At 58.1% G+C, this 15,769-nt stretch overlaps 2 protein-coding genes across 8 annotated transcripts in view; both read right to left on the bottom strand.

The window, feature by feature from the left end:
* CPNE9 (copine family member 9) overlaps positions 1-11,852 on the bottom strand; it is a 43,293-nt gene extending 31,441 nt beyond the window's left edge. For 2 of the 4 annotated variants that reach the window (XM_038409706.2, XM_038409708.2), the window contains exons 1-2: positions 11,096-11,301; positions 3,575-3,615 (exon numbers count right to left, since the gene is read on the bottom strand). In XM_038409706.2, coding sequence (XP_038265634.1) covers positions 3,575-3,615; positions 11,096-11,172 — 118 coding nt within the window. In that variant the 5' untranslated portion in view covers positions 11,173-11,301. Of the gene's footprint in view, positions 1-3,574; positions 3,616-11,095 lie in introns of all 4 variants that reach the window. The other 2 variants (XM_043518539.1, XM_043518540.1) reach the window with 1 other exon arrangement.
* Positions 11,853-11,992: 140 nt separating this feature from the next.
* The window catches only part of MTMR14 (myotubularin related protein 14), a 56,638-nt gene continuing 52,861 nt past the window's right edge, over positions 11,993-15,769 (bottom strand). For 3 of the 4 annotated variants that reach the window (XM_043518541.1, XM_038409390.2, XM_038409397.2), the window contains one exon: positions 11,993-12,351. In XM_043518541.1, the coding sequence (XP_043374476.1) occupies positions 12,171-12,351 (181 nt within the window). In that variant the 3' untranslated portion in view covers positions 11,993-12,170. Of the gene's footprint in view, positions 12,352-15,322; positions 15,464-15,769 lie in introns of those variants that run through there. The other variant, XM_043518542.1, reaches the window with a different exon arrangement.

The following is a 15,769-nucleotide window of genomic DNA, read 5'->3' as shown; positions in this document are numbered from 1 at the left end:
GTCAGAGGGTGGGGAAGGCCCGGGACAAGGGGAAAGCGGCTTTGAGACCTTTGCCCATCATAGAGGAGCCTTTCCTGAAGGTGGCTATGGACATAGTGGGACCTCTCAGCAAGACGATGCGGTCGGGGAAGAAATACATTCTGGTGGTGGTAGATTTTGCCACCCGCTACCCCGAGGCAGTGCCCTGAGCTTCCACTGAAGCAGACACCATGGCAGATGCGCCCCTGACCATTTTCACCCGAGTGAGGTTCCCCAAGAAAGTCTTGACAGACCAAAGGACCAACTTCTCCCGGTGCTTGTGGGAGAAATGTGGGTTCCGGCACAACTGGGCCTCAGCGTATCACCCCCAGTCCAACGGGCTGGTGGAGAGGTTCAATGGGATGCTAAAGATGATGCTAAAAACCTTTATGAACCAGCACCCGCAGGACTGGGACAAGTACTAACCTCACCTGCTGTTCGCATACAGGGAGGTGCCCCAGGAGTCTACCAGGTTCTCACCTTTCGAACTGTTATATGGAAGGAGGGTGAGGGGCCCCCTGGACCTGATGAGAGACGAATGGGAGGGGAAGGCCACTCCCAATGGGGAGTCAGTGGTGGAGTATGTCCTGATCTTCTGAGAGAGACTTGCTGAACTCATGGGCCTGGCCAGGGAGAATCTGGCCAGAGCCCAGAAGCAGAAGGTCTGGTAACACAGCGCGGGCCCACACCTACGCCACCGGGGATCCGGTGATGGTTCTCATCCCCGTGAGAAAGAACAAACTACAGGCTGCCTGGGAAGGTCCCATCAAGGTTGTCAAGCAGCTAAATGAGGTAAACTATGTGGTGGAGCTGTCAAACCGGGCGCACCACCGCCAGGTGTACCATGTGAATATGATGAAGCCATATTATGCCAGGGGGAATGTGGTGTTGGCCGTGTGTGGACATTGGGAGGAGCAGAGAGGGGACCCTTTAGTAGATCTATTCCCTGGAACCAGAGCTGGTTCACCCCTGGAAACAATTCCCCTCTCGGATCAGCTAACCCCTGCCCAGCAAGCTGAGATCAGGGGGGTGCTGCATCTGTACCGACAGCTGTTTTCCAACCAGCCTGGACACACTAATCTGACTGTCCACTGGGTGCAGACAGGGTCGCACCCGCCGATAAGATGCTCCCCCTTCCGAGCAGGGAAAACTGCTCAGGACCTGGAAAGAGAGGTCAGGGACATGCTGGCTTTGGGGGTGACCCAGCCGTCTGCCAGCCCTTGGGCCTCACCGGTGGTCCTGGTCCCCAAAAAGGACGGGTTAATCCGGTTCTGTGTGGAATATCGGAAGCTCAATGCCATCACTGTATCTGATGCCTACCTCATGCCCAGGCTCCTGAGCTCCTAGACAAACTGGGAGGAGCTTGATACCTTACCACCGTGGACCTTACAAAGGGCTACTGGCAAGTGCCGCTGGATGCAGATGCCCGGCTGAAATCGGCCTTTATCACCCCTCTGGGGCTCTATGAGTTCCTGACCCTGCCTTTCGGCCTCAAGGGAGCGCCGGCCACCTTCCAGCGCCTGGTGGATCAGCTACTAAGGGGGATGGAGCTTTTGCTGTGGCGCATATCAATGACATCTGTGTCTTTAGCCAGACCTGGGAGGACCGTGTGTCCCAGGTTAGACAAGTGCTGGACCAACTCCAGGAGGCTGGGCTGACTGTAAAAGCGGAGAAGTGCAAGGTGGGGATGGCTATAGTATCTTACCTGGGCCTAAAGCCAGAACCAGCTAAGGTGGAGGTGGTCAGAGACTGGCCAGCGTCCCAAACCAAAAAGCAGGTCCAAGCCTTTATTGGGATGGAGGGGTATTATTGAAGGTTTGTGCCCCGCTTTAGCGCCACCCCCATCACTGAGCTATGCAAGAAGGGGAAGCCAAACAAGGTGGCCTGGACCGAGCAGTGCCAGAGGGCTCTCTGTGTGCTGGGCAAACTCAGACTTTGACAAGCTCTTTATGGTGTTCGCCGACGCCTCAGATACAGGACTGGGGGCGGTGTTAATGCAGAAGGATGAAAAGGGGGAGACACACCCCATCGTGTTCCTGAGCAAGAAGTTGCTACCCCGGGAGCAACACTACGCTGCCATGGAGAAGTAGTGCCTGGCCATGGTGTGGGCCCTTAAGAAACTCCAGCCATATCTCTTCAGGCGATACTTCACAGTGTACCGACCACTCTCCCCTGACCTGGCTGCACCAGATGAAAGGAGCCAACACCAAACTCTTGAGGTGGAGCCTGCTCCTGCAGGACTACGACATGGACATGTCCATGTGAAGAGAAGTGCCAACATGATAGCGGATGAGTTGTCCCGGAGAGGGGACCCTGAACTTCCCCAGGTCACTGGTCAGAGTGACCCCGCTCAGTTCAGTCTCGAAGGGGGGAGAGATGTGACGCAGCAGGGAGGGGGGCAGACTGACCTAGGAATGTGGCAGGGGAGTTTCCTGGTACTGTCTGCATTGGTGATGGGATGGCAGGGGGTGACTTCACTGCCTGAGAAGATACCTGAGCCTGTAACCTGAGCTGGGAGGGGGGTTGGGTCCAGGTGACACCTTCTGCCCTGGAAACTGGACAAAAGCTGGAGGAGGAGCAGGGGAGGAGGCTGGGGGAGTCAGCTGGAGGGGGTTTCAGTTTTTGGAGTGGACTGGGGAAGAGGAGAGAGCTGCAGAGATGGGGTCTAAACTCCCTGCCCCCCAGAAGGGCCTGATTAAGGGGTCCTGTTTATGCCTGCAAGCTCTGGTCTGGACTGTGTTCCTGTCGTCTCTAATAAACCTTCAGTTCTACTGGCTGGCTGAGAGTCATGGTAAATTGCAGGAAGTGGGGGTGCAGGGCCCTGACCTTCCCAATTTCCGTGACACCACCACCCACACTGCACATGTGCACACACCCCTCTGCACGCACATACCTTGCACATCACACTACATGCATACACACAGACATACTTTGTGCACCACACTGCATATACACATTAACCTTGCTCACCGGGGCATCCCTTGCACACCCCATATACACATTAACCTTGCTCATCCCAACACTGCACTCTCCCCGTGCCCCTGCACACACTGTGCATGTCCCTTGTGCACCACACCAAGCATACACGCTTCATGCATGCCCGCATGCATCCCTTCACACACACACACACACACACACACACACACACACACACACACACTGTACAACCCCACCCTGGACATGCAGCACACCAAACATACACACTGCACGCACGCACACCCATCCCCCTGCACTGCACGCACACACAGTGCACTCCATCCCCAGTCTCCTTCTCACAATCAGCTTCTGCCACAAGGCCTAGTGCTCGTCTCGGCTGACTGTCTGTGCAGCTGCCAGCACCCCCACTCCCTTGCCCCGGACAGGTTTGTCTCGGTCCCAGCTGTGCAGCTTAATGCAATCACACACCGCTGCCACCGCTCAGCGCCAGGCACAGCCCGTAGGAACCAGCTGCCCAGGCCTTGCTGCCCCCTCAGGACATGTTGCCCGCCTGCCCTGCCAGGGACTTTGCCCTAAGGCCTAAGGCTTTGCCCTAGCTAGCTCCACTCCCCTCACGTACCAGGGTCAGACTTGGAGAAGGTGTCCATGTCCAGCAAGTTCCTGGGGAGACAGACAGATGGACGTGAGCCAGGCTGGAAACTCGTCCAGCAATGGGAGAAATGGGGGAACCGGGGTCTACGAACCTGGCTCCAGCGGGAGCTCGAACTACTGCAGAACCTGCAGCTCCCGAGCATTGGGCCACAGCCCAGCCGCCCTCCCCACTCCCAGCCCAGGCCAGGCCTTCCCTCCCCTCCAGAGCTGCTGGAATCCATCCACATCAAACCCACGAGCGAGATCAGGACAGGTCACTGGAATCTGCACCCAGGAACAGGCAGCCTCTCTGGAGCTCAGACACGGGGTCCCTGGGCTTGGGGGGGGTGTTGGGGGCTGGGAGAGGAGGCCAGTGTCTGTGTGGTGGGGGACCCACCCCTCCCCTCAGAATAACCTCTCCTCGTTGCCATGGCAGCTTTTCAGTGGCACAAACAGTAATTAAAATTAATACTTCTGTTAACAGCTGGTCCCTGCAGCCCCCGACCTCCTGGACACGTCCATTGGGGAGTCCAGCCCGGCAAGGGGCTGGAGCACCCCTGGGCGGTGTGGGGGCACAGAGGGGACTCAGTGGGGCAGGCAAAGCCACAGGCAGCCAGGGGACGGGTACTAGCTGGGGCTGTCTTGACCCTGCAGCCCCAGCGCTGGCTGTTTAGGCTCCTGTACTTGCCCTGGGGTCCTGCCTCTGCTTGTATCTCCCCTTGGGGCCTCTGGGTGAAACGTCTTCTCTGTGCAGTGCGTGGAGGAAGCGCAGCTGTTCCCCTGTGCCCAGAGGGCTCAAGGTGTGGCCAGGCGAGGGGAGCCCAGCCCTCAGCTCCCCGTCAGCCACCACCATGCCAGGCAGCACTTCAAACAAACAGAATCATCCGCACTTTATAAACCATGGCAAGAAACCAACATGGCTGTGGCCACGGTGCAATCCCAGCAGGAGGCGCTGTGGGGGCAGGGCAGGAGCCGACTCTGGGGGAGCTCCCAGCAGGGGGCACTGTGGGGGCAGGGCAGGGCACTGGCTGGGGGGAAGCTTCCAGCAGGAGGTGTTGTGGAGGGGCAGGGCAGGGGGTGGCTCTGGGGGGCTCCCAGCAGGGGGTGCTGTGGGGGCAGGGCAGGGCATTGACTGTGGGGGTGGGACAGGGGGCTGGCTGGGGGGAGCTCCCGGCTTCCCCAGCCCCGGGGTTTCATTCTTTCCCAGCAAGCCCATGCCAGGCAGCTGCACAGCCACAAGGGACCCGCGTTACCTGCCACAGCCAACGAACAAGTCCCTTTGGGCTCCCTTTTTTATGCCTTCATCGTAAGCATAAGGCATCAGAGCTTCACTGCTGGCGGGTGCCAGCCCCCAGGCCACAGCCCCCAGGCCAGAGACCGCGGGGATGGGAGGAGTCTAGGAGTCTACCCACCTGTGCGCAGGGGCGGGTGCTGGTGAAAGGAGGGCTGGAGCGGTTTGATTGCTAAGACCCTGCTGGCAGCAAGACTCAGCCAGATGCAGCTCGCAGGACACAGGCAGCTCTTCTGGTCTGGCTCCGAGCTGCTGCTGAGGGTCGCGGGCCGCGCTGACTGGCTGGGGATTGGGGACTCTACCCAGTAACAGGCAAGAGCAGCTGAGTGGGAACAGCCCCCATGTATGCTGTGCAAGGGATGCTCCCGGGTAGGGTGACCATATTTCCCAAAAGGAAAACAGGACACTGCACCCCCCACCGCCCCACAGGGCTGGCCCTCCCCACTTGCCCAAGCCCTCCTCCTCAAGCAAGGCTGGGGTCGCTGCTCACTCCAGCCCTGCCTGCCCCCCTGCACTGGGCTGGGGTTGCCACTCTTCCCCCCCCATGTTCCTTTGCATCGCACCCCACATTTTTGACAAAAGTGGACATTTGTCCTGTTTCCTCTTGCAAATTGATCTAGTCAGCAAGAACAAATGGGACAAACACCCACTTTTGCCAAAAAAGTTGGGACAGGGCTTAAAAAAGGGACTATCCTGGCCAAAACGGGATGTATGGTCACTCTACCCCCGGGAGCCCTGGGGGCGCCAAGGCAGAGGGTGCAGAGCAGGGAGAGGCCTTGCACCCACATCCTGGGTCTGGGCCCCATTGCTGGGCGCTGCACACACTGCGAAAGTCCCTGCCCTGAAGAGCTCCCAACACACAATCAGTGAGTGTAAGAGGAGGAAATGGGGGATCATGGGGGTACAGGGTTAGCACCAGGCCCAGCTGAGTGACAGGGCCCAGGGACTCCTGGGACATGGGTTTCTGTTGTCAGTCACTAGCTGAGGGGCCATCACTGGCCAGCCTCAGGGCCCTGTTTCTTGTGGGGCTCGATGCAGGGCGGGGCTTGAGGAGGGCTGTGCAGGTGAGCCCAGGGGGCCGACCCACAGGAACGAGAGCCAGTGCTGGGAACCAGGTGCTTGGAGAGCAGCAGGGCCGTGCAGGGAGGGGGCTGCATTGGCACGGCTCTGCGAGAAGCAAGCTCCCGCTGGCAGAGCGCTGGCTGGGCAGGGCGCTGCAGAGCGCGCACTGGGGGGAGGTAGGGTCGGCAAGCTGAATGGGGTGAGGAAGAAGCAGCGTCTCTGGCCCAGACAGTGATTGAACATGACACGGAACCCATTTACTAGCGCACTTGGTGATGGCTGAGTGGCTATTGCATCCAGGCGCAGGAGTGTCCGCAATGGAGAGATGGGCCGGGGGAGGCAAAATGAGAAGAAAAGAGACACGTAGCAAGGTCTGAAAAGCCTGACTGAGTGAGTGGATGCCAGGGGCTGCTCCCCCCAACCCCTGAAATAGTAGCAGCCGCAGCACTTTGATCATTCCTGTCTGCGTAGAGTTTGACACTGAAAAGCACCAAAGGCTGCTATTAAATCCACCGAGCTCTTTCCTGTGCCCCATGACACCTGCTCTCACCAGGGATGGGAGACACCCCAACCCGAGGCTGGTGGCACATCCAGAGCAGGGCTGTGCCCTGTCTGGTTCCAGGCCAGGGTCCCAGGGGGTCTGAGTCCCCCCCCACCAGCTGGGACTGCCCAGGAACTCAGCCAGAACAGAGGGGTTCCTCCACTCTTCCTCATCTCCACTGGGAACACAGCCCAGGCCAGTGGAGCAGGACCCAAGGGTGTTTAACACTCTGCTGGGCAGAGCCACACAAGGGAAGATTGTTCGGCTGGAGAAGGAGCCCTTTTGGCCTCAGTTCCAGCTCACTAGAGACCCTCGGACCAGCTGCCAGCCCCACGCCAGGCATGGAGGCTGTAAAACACCAAGGGTCCTTGGCCCATCCCAGCACAGACACGCCCTGGCCCCTCCTTGCAACACTTCCAAAATTCTCACTGTTCCTTCATATTTGTTTGCAACAGGGCCTCCAAATGGGCGTGTCCTGGATCAGTCTGAGGATGGATGGGTAGGTGAGGGAAAGAGGAGTTCTGCACAAGTCACCTGGATTTGCTAGGAGCAGCTGGGTCTGTCAGAGGGAGGTGGCAAAGGGCAAAGAGGGACCAAACACATGAGCTCAGGTCACACCCTACACAGGAGGTCATGAGGAAGGAGACACAGAAGCAACAGCTCCAAGGATTGTTACCTGGCCTCCTTCCCGCTCCCCATCCTCAATCCCTATAGGTCTGACATGCCCATGCCCATGGCAATGAAAGAGCAGACATTTGAGAGCAGGCTTCAAACTATGGCCACAGAGATGCTGGAGTTGGGGGGGGCTGCCCGACCCCCTGGCTTGAAGGGGTTTCCACCATATCCAGGTTTTGCAGTTTGGTTCAATGGCTCTCAGCACCCCCATACAAACTGTTCCAGCGCCCCGTATGGCCATGCAGAGGAGAAAGGGCCCAAAGCCTTTGGAAGCAGGGGCCAGGCCCAGCAGATCTGTTTCCTTAGGGAGGTAATCTGGTGAGGCCCGGGGAAAGCTGAGAAGCTCGGGCGACAGCCTCGCGCTTGGTGCGGAGCGGAGCTCTCTTGATCCAGAGAGCTCCCCTGGCTGATCAGAGGCAACAACTGCCAAATTCAGAACAGCTGTAAAGGGCAGACACGCCTCCCTTGGGAAGAGGATGCCATTTCTGCATCTCGCCTCCCCAAGGCACAGGGCGATGTGAGAGATCCATCCCTGCTGATCCGGCCCATGCCCCCCGCCTCCTGGGACAAGAGCTTCCTCGCTGCCCTTCGAGATCAGACAGTCCCTGCTCCTGTAGGAAAGGGGTGCGGGTCTGTCTGCTCCAAGCCAGTCCCAGACCTGGCTCTGCGGCTGCTGGAGGCAGAGGAGCTGGTGGCCTCGCCAGCAGCCAGTTGCAGCAAACCCCTGCTTTCCCAGCTGGCTGAGGTGCTTCTCCCCGTCCACGCACCGAAGGCTGCAGCAGCCAGGCAACAGCACCCCAGCAGGTCTCTTTTTCACCAGAGCCTTGAGGGGCTGCAATTGTTCAGTTCATTTCCCTGTTTGGGGGCTTCCCCTCGCACCAGTCACGCTGGGATCCCAGGGGTACATACAGGCCCAGTAACCCCTCAGGTTCCCCTGGCGAGGAGCCGGGCAGACGGTGCCGCTTCCTAGCCCCCTCGTACCTTGGCCCTGCCTCACCAAAACCCTTGTGAGCACATGGTGCTGTTAGACAGACCCAACTAAAAACCAGCGATGAACCTGAACAGGAGCCAGAGCTCGGGCATCTGGCCCCTGCACAAAGTGGGCGTGTTCCCCAGGACACCCAATGGCTCTGCCCTTGCAAAGGGGTGGGTCCCCTGCCCTCCAGCAGCCAACTCTGCCTCTCTTCGGACAATGGAGCCAGACAGCCCTGAAGGCAACTTCTGTCCCATCCAAACCCTGGGCTGGGGTCAGAACCAGGGGCGTTCTGGAGACATGGTGGGAACGTGAGCAAACGCTGCCCATGGAGCCATGCGCAGCCAGGGACACCGCCCGCTCCTCCACACGGACCTTCCCCCAGCTCGTTCCCAGGAGACAGCACGGGGCCAGGCCCACTGACAGCAATTCCGGACCCCAAGGTAGAACAGTCAAGAGGCCCCCAGCCTGCATCGACGTGGCTAGCCTGGCATTCGGGCGGTGCTGCACCCGCGCTGGCTGGTGCCCAACGAGCTACCAGCTGCACTGCTGGGCGCACTCTTCTGGCACAGCCTGGGCTTCCACCTGCCCGCCCAGCTGCCTTCACCGCTGCTGGTACCAGCCCATGGGCGCGTAGGAACCTGCGGCCTGCCCGGGGCTCTGGGGCAGCCTGCCACAGACCCGCTGGGTGGGAATCCCAAGTTGCAAGCTGGGAGCCACTGGGAAGAACCTCAGCTGCTGTCTTTGCCTGGCCCTGAGGCTAAGGAGACCTGCTAGGGGAGGGGCACTGGGTGAGAGCGAGCGGGTTGGGAGGGCGCTGGGTGAGAGCCAGCAGGTTGGGGGGTGCTGGGTGAGAGCGAGCGAGGGAGGGGCCCTGGGTGAGAGCAAGCGGGGGAGGGGCACTGGGTGAGAGCGAGCAGGTTGGGGGGGCGCTGGGTGAGAGCGAGAGGGCTGGGGGGGGCACACTGGGCATGGGCCAGCCCTATCCTTGGCAGGCCAGGCTCTTCCCTGAGCGGGACCAGAGGGAACAGTCTCTTACACAGCCCTTGCACCATGGTCCTGCTGACGAAGTCTCACTGAGCGGGGCTGAGGGCTTAGGGTGTTGCTCACACCAGCAAACAGCACAAAAGCTGCATTTACATTGGGGGGTTAAGAGCAAATAATCACTGAAGAGCAAGTTTAGTGCATGCTCGCTCAAACACACTATCCCCTGCACACACAGCAGGCACACGCGCTCACATACACCCATTCTATGCACACATAGTAGACATACATGTGTGCTCACATGCACACACAGCAGGCATACATACATGCATGCATTGCACACTCACACGCCCCCCATGTGCACTGGGTGGCTGGGCATTATATGCTCACATGCCCTCACACACACATACATGATGGACATGCTTTGCATGCACATAGGCTGTTGCACGTGGACACATGATGGGCATGTGTTGCATGCTCACATGCCTTCCCATGCACACACAAACAATGGGCATGTGTAGCACTCTCACACGCTCTCATACACACACACACACACACACGCTGTGCATGTGTTGCATGCTCACATGCCATCACATTCATTGCACACTCACATGCCATCCCATGCACACACATAATGGGCATATATTGCTCACATGTTGTTGCACACGAACACACGATGGGAATGGACTGCACATTTACATGTCCAATGCACACACATGGTGGGCACGCATTGCACACCCAGAGTCACATGCATGCACACTCGCATGCTATTGCACATGAACACGACGGAGATGCATTGCATGCTCACACGCTGCCCCACACATAAACAGCCTGCATGTGTTGCATGCTTACATGCTGGCACTCACACACACAATGGGCATGTGTTGCACATTCACACGCTGTTCCACACACACATACATAATGGACATGTGTTGCACACTCACATGCTGCCCCCCAATGGGCATGTCTTGCATGCTCACCCACTGTCCTACACACACAATGGGCATGTGTTGCACACTCACATGCTGTCCTACATACACATGATGGGCATATGTTGCATGCTCACATGCTGTCTGCCACACACACAATGGCAATGCATTGCACGCTTACATGCTGTCTCCCCCTCATACGATGGTCATGCATTGCATGTTCAAAGGGCATCACACACACGAAACTGACATGCGTTGCATGCTCACATGCTGTCCCCCCCACACACACGATGGACATGTGTTGCACGCTCACACTCTGTCCCACACACTTGATGGACATTTGTTGCACGCTCATGCGCTATCCCCGCACACAATGGACATGCATTGCATGCTGACACATTGTCCCCCCACACGATGGGCATGCATTGCACATTCAGACGCTGCCCCCCCCACACACAATGGACATGTGTCGCATGCTCACACACTATACCCCACACAAGATGGCCATGCATTGCACGCTCCCACACTATCCCACGCTCCCTTGATGGACATGCGTTGCACGCTCACACTCTGTCCCACACACACACGACAGGAATGTGTTGCATGCTCACACGCGGTCCCACGCTCACCCGACTGGACATGCGTTGCACACTCAGATGCTGTTCCCCACACACATGATGGACGTGTGTTGCACGCTCACACACTATCCGCCCATACATGATAGACATGCATTGCACACTCACACACTATCCCCCCCCACAATGGACATGCGGTGCATGCTCACACATTGTCTCCCCCCACACGACGGGCATGCGTTGCACACTCAGATGCTGCCCCCCCACAATGGACATGCCTTGCACGCTCCCACGCTGGCCATGCGTTGCACGCTCACACACAATCCCCCCCACACGACGGGCATGCGTTGCACGCTCAGAGTGTCTCTCTGGCCAGGGAGCCCGTTCCAAGCTGCCCGCCCCGCGCCCCTTTCCCGACGGACCCGCGCCGTGCCGAGAAGGGAAGTTGTGGCTCGGCCCCGGCTGCCCGCGGCCCCGCACCTGCAGGCGACGGTGAGCTCCAGCTTGGTGGCCGGGACGCTGGCGGGCGCTGGCTCCAGGGCTCCCGGAGACGCCATCCCCGCTGCCGGCTCGCTGCGCTCCGGCCGCGCCGCGCTAAGGCAGGCACGGGGCGGGCTCCACGGGCGGGGAAGCGGCGGCGGCCCCGGGCAGGTCCGTGCGCCGAGCCGGAGCCTCCCGCGGGCGCCCTGCCTCCGCCCCCGCCTGCGTCCGCTCCGCTCGCCCGGCGCAGCGCGTCTGGCCGCGGCCCCCTCCCCGCCCGGCGCAGGGACCGGCCCCGGGGAGCCCGCCGCGCCCCGCAGCGCCCGCGCCTAGCGAAAGCTCCACCGAGGCGCCCCCCAGGGACCCCACCCCGACCCCAAGCGGCCCAGAACCGGCCCCGGGCAGGGCTGCCCACTAACACCCCTACACCGGGCACAGGCAGCTCCGGCATGGGCCCTTGGAGGGGGGCAAAGGGCCAGGACCCCACACCGGGTACGAGGGGAGGGGCAGGCCCAGGCCTGGGTTGCTGGGGAAGCCGAGGGTAGGAGCAGAACCCCAGCTCTCCTGGCAGGATGGAGGGGCAGCCAGGCCCCAGGTCAGTGAGGGGTGATGCATGGGACGCAGCCCCCCATGCTAGCCAGATCATGCCAGGAGCTAACCCCCCCTCCTTGAAGCCCTGCCCATGTCCATATGCTCCATGGCACACAGCCTTGCTGGCAGGATCCAGACTCAGCTCAGCCTAGTGGCCAAGCTGGCCCAAGCGGACTCAGGCAAAGATCATCGGCCAGCCAGCCACCGGGCTCAGGTCCCACTCAGACGACACGGGATGCTCAGCAAACAGAAGCACCCACCACCCCCACTGCTGCCACGGCCTGAAACCAGAGGCAGGGCAAAAGCAGTGGTGCAGATGCCTTTACTGAAAAGAGCTGTCACAACCAGTCAGGGCTGGCCGGGGGGCAGAGCCCCTGCTGCAGGTGGCAGGACAGGCCCAAGGGCAGCTCTGGCACTTGCATGGCTTTTAGGTCCCTTCAGCTGCTGGACACACATAGGAGCCAGTCCAAGGTGTACAACATGTTCAGAGGGTGCTACTGCTTCCTCTCAGTCCAACGCCCCGTGCAAACTGCTCCAGCAGGCCCCCAAGGGCTCCGGCGGGACTGGATGGCACAGGCTTCAGGCCAATGGTGCTGCTGTAGGTGGCTAGGAAAGCAGAGCGCACCTCCTCCAGCCGGGACTCTCGGCCTGCCACTGGCACCAGCCTGCAAGACAGAAGGGGGAAGAGGTCAGCAGCAGCCTTCCCTGGAGCTAGCTAGCCCCAGCTGTACCCCACCGTTGGTACATATCAGCCCTTCCCCCAGCAAGGCAGGAACTCCACAGCCCTCCACCAAGTCTGGCTGCAACCCGCCAGCTAACACCAGACGGCTCCAAGCCAGGGAGTTAGCAGCAGAAAGGTTCTACTTGGGAGAACTAGTTACTAACCAGTCCCTGGCAGCTGGTGCTAGAGTAGGGGATCCAGGCTGGTGTCCTGGCCCCATGCCAGCCTCATCTCAGGGTTCCAAGCCCCAGCTCTCCAGCACCTGGGCCATGGTGCTGCGTTCTCCCCCCTATGAAGGCAGTAGAAGCAGCCCTTCTCTCCACTTCCCTCCCCCACCCAAACCCCCTCCATCACATCCCTCGTTTTTACAACAGTCCCAGACCTCCCAGCAGACAGCATCACGCGTTGTCTCCCTTGGTCCACACTGGCCTCAGCGATCGGCTTTGCCGCTGATGGGCCAAGAGCTAGGCCTGCTGCTCCCGGCATCTGACAGAGCCTTGGTGTAGCTCCAAGTCTCACCCAGCCACATTTTGTCCCTTGCCAATACCTCACTTTTTGCTCCTCCTGCCCGCATCTGCAAGGCCCTTAGGAGTAGTTTCTGTGGAAAATGGTACATTTCATTTCTGAGTTCACAGGTCAGATTCGACCCTGGATGCTGGCCAAATTCCAACCTAAGTGGGTCCTGCATGCAGTTTAAGTGGATACTACTATGCTTCACTTCCTCCGTAATGAGTTGCAGTTGGGTACATTGGGATCTTTCTGGACTGACGATTATAGTAATAGCATTTAGGATCTTTGGGTATTTCCCACTTCTTCTGCCCCCTCACCTCCCGTCCTCGTACAGCCAGCTCCGAGCACGGGATAAGCTAGGTTGGATCATGGGAGGTGGGTGAAATCCCCAAGGGTTCCAGCCACAATCACTAGAGTGAAGAGATTTTTCACATCTGTTCCACTGCAAGCCTGCACTGTGTCTGTGTCACTCTCCTAGAGCAGGGCCTGGTTCCCCTGGTACCTGCTCCCCCCTCCAGCTGCTCTAGGTACAGTTTCAGGGCAGGGGAAGAGAGAAGATAACATGATATTCCAGATGAGAGTGATTACAGTTCAAAGGCAGCTGTTCTAGGATTTAGGATTGAAGCAGTCCTTGCTGCGTCTCCACCAATGGAGCCATGGTTCCCAGAAAGAATAAAGACATTCTGCAAAGGTCATGCCAAGGGCAGAGCACAAACTTTCCCCTAGAGACTTCCCTTGATTCTTGCTAGCACCTGCCTGGCTCTCCCCTGGCACAGTTAGTGAGTGGAAGTGCCAGCCACCCACAGCCAACAGCATTCATCCGGAAACAGCAGCAACAAGAGGGGAGATCTGGTGGGAGGCTTACAAACACCGAGTGATACTGAGGCAGCCAACTAGGCCGCTAGTTACTTTCCTAAAAGCCAAGCAGAAGGGCATGCTGGAAGGTAACACACTTAACAGATACAGAGGAAATACTTTAGCCTGTGGAACTCCGTGGCACAGGATATTAAGGCAACTTCTTAAAATTCAAAAAAAGAATTACATGATTATATGACAAATAGAAGTCTCCTAGTGTTCAGATAATCAGACTGTCTCATGCAGCACAGAAACAAGGGCACATCTTTGGCTGTGCATCAAGACTGGTCGTGTATTTACCTCCCAACTTTCAGCTGCTTACCTGCGCAGCTTTACTGTACTGCTCCATATTTAATTCCCCGTTTATTTCTGAAGGGAAAAAAGGTGACCTGGTTTCCTTCAACAGCGAGGTCAACTAATGCTTGTTAGTGCTGCAGCCTAAGTCATGCACCCAGCCACTGATGAGCAGCCAAAGGGCTGGGGGAGGCTTCCAGCCAGGCCCCCTGGTTTGCCATCGTCTAGAGGGTAGGCTCGGATACTGCAAAGGTGTTAAAGCTTCATGGGAAGTTTAAACCCCAGCTAAGGGGGCAAGAGGATGCAAGGTATGAGACAAGACTATGTCCAGGTCAAAACTCCAAACTGGAGCCTTTGTGGTAGAGGCCCACAACACAGTCTGAGTAACGACTCTTTGGAAAATGTCCTGTCAGCAGAAAGCAAGCCTGGGAAAGCTCAGCCCATTAGATGCAAGCTCCATACCCAAAGGGAATTAAAATGGAAATTCATTTGCATCCTGAACTAAGAGACAGTTGCAACTGTTCCCAACAAAGGCTGCTACTCAGCAGAGAAGGTAAGGACCTGAACCCCAGATCAGGTTTGGAGAAGTCACCTGGATTACCCCACTTGACCTAGAGGCAGACCATTCCAGATGGCCAGTCTAGCCCCACCATGTGGAGGTTAAGTAGGTTACAGGTCTGAAAGTCATGGAAACACAAGGCAGGTGGACATCGGGGCCACGGTTTCAGTTGTGAGTATTTTGGGGGTAGCGGTGGTTAATCAATGATACAAATCTGAGGAAATAAGCAATTCTCCCTTGTTCATTGCCCTCAGCCTGGTTAGGCCCAGACGTTGCACTCCGAGCACTTCAAATGCTCCAGATTCCAGGTGCAGACCTGTCCACTGCAGCAGAGGGACCCTGCCAGGACCCACAAGTCACAGCTGTGGAGCTAGTGACTCTTCACACTGAAATCCCAAACCAGAGGCAACACTTCCAGGAGATTGAGCGGTCTTGAGGCCAGACCCACCTAGGACTTCAGAGTGAGCCTCAGCTGCAGTCCCACATTGTTAGTGCTACCCGTTCCCGGACACTGCAGTTACCCTAGCCCGGGGCTGGGGGGGGGGGGGGGGGGAAGCAGACGACTCACGAAAGGACAGACATGGATTAAGTTGTACCTTCAAATGGTCATTCATTGACACTATGTCTTTCAGGATTTCTCCTCCAACCCCTTCCTGCCTGTCAATCACATCTCTGAGCCACACAGAGTGCTCCTTGCAAAGGAGGACTTGTCACCACCGTGTGTGGTTGAAGATACCTTTCTGAGGTCGTGCCCAGCATCCCTCCCAGGGTTTCTGGCTGTTATTTTAGGGTTTGTGGCAGCGCAGGAAGGTACAGAAGCTGCTGCTGTGGTTCTGGCCTGCAGGACAATAGATGGTCACATTTCATCAAATAGGGTTGGTCGCACGGAGTGTTTGTCTCAAAAGAAACTTGTTTTCCAGGTCTCCAACCCTCCACCTCACCCCATTTTAGGAGGCTTCCTGAAGCCCTCATTAGCAGTACGTTAAAAGGGTGCTAGGAGAGAGCAGCGCAGGTGTCTGCAAAACGAGAGCAGTAAAGATTAGCTGACAGTTCAGCGCACAGACTGCATCCACCACTTTGCAATCACTGGATTGACAGTTCAGAGGGAGAGACACCAGCCTACATTTTTTTTAGTTGCAATTAA

Source organism: Dermochelys coriacea, chromosome 7 (assembly GCF_009764565.3).
Source record: "Dermochelys coriacea isolate rDerCor1 chromosome 7, rDerCor1.pri.v4, whole genome shotgun sequence".
NCBI classification, from domain to species: domain Eukaryota; kingdom Metazoa; phylum Chordata; order Testudines; family Dermochelyidae; genus Dermochelys; species Dermochelys coriacea.
This window is presented reverse-complemented; position numbering and strand designations above follow the sequence as displayed.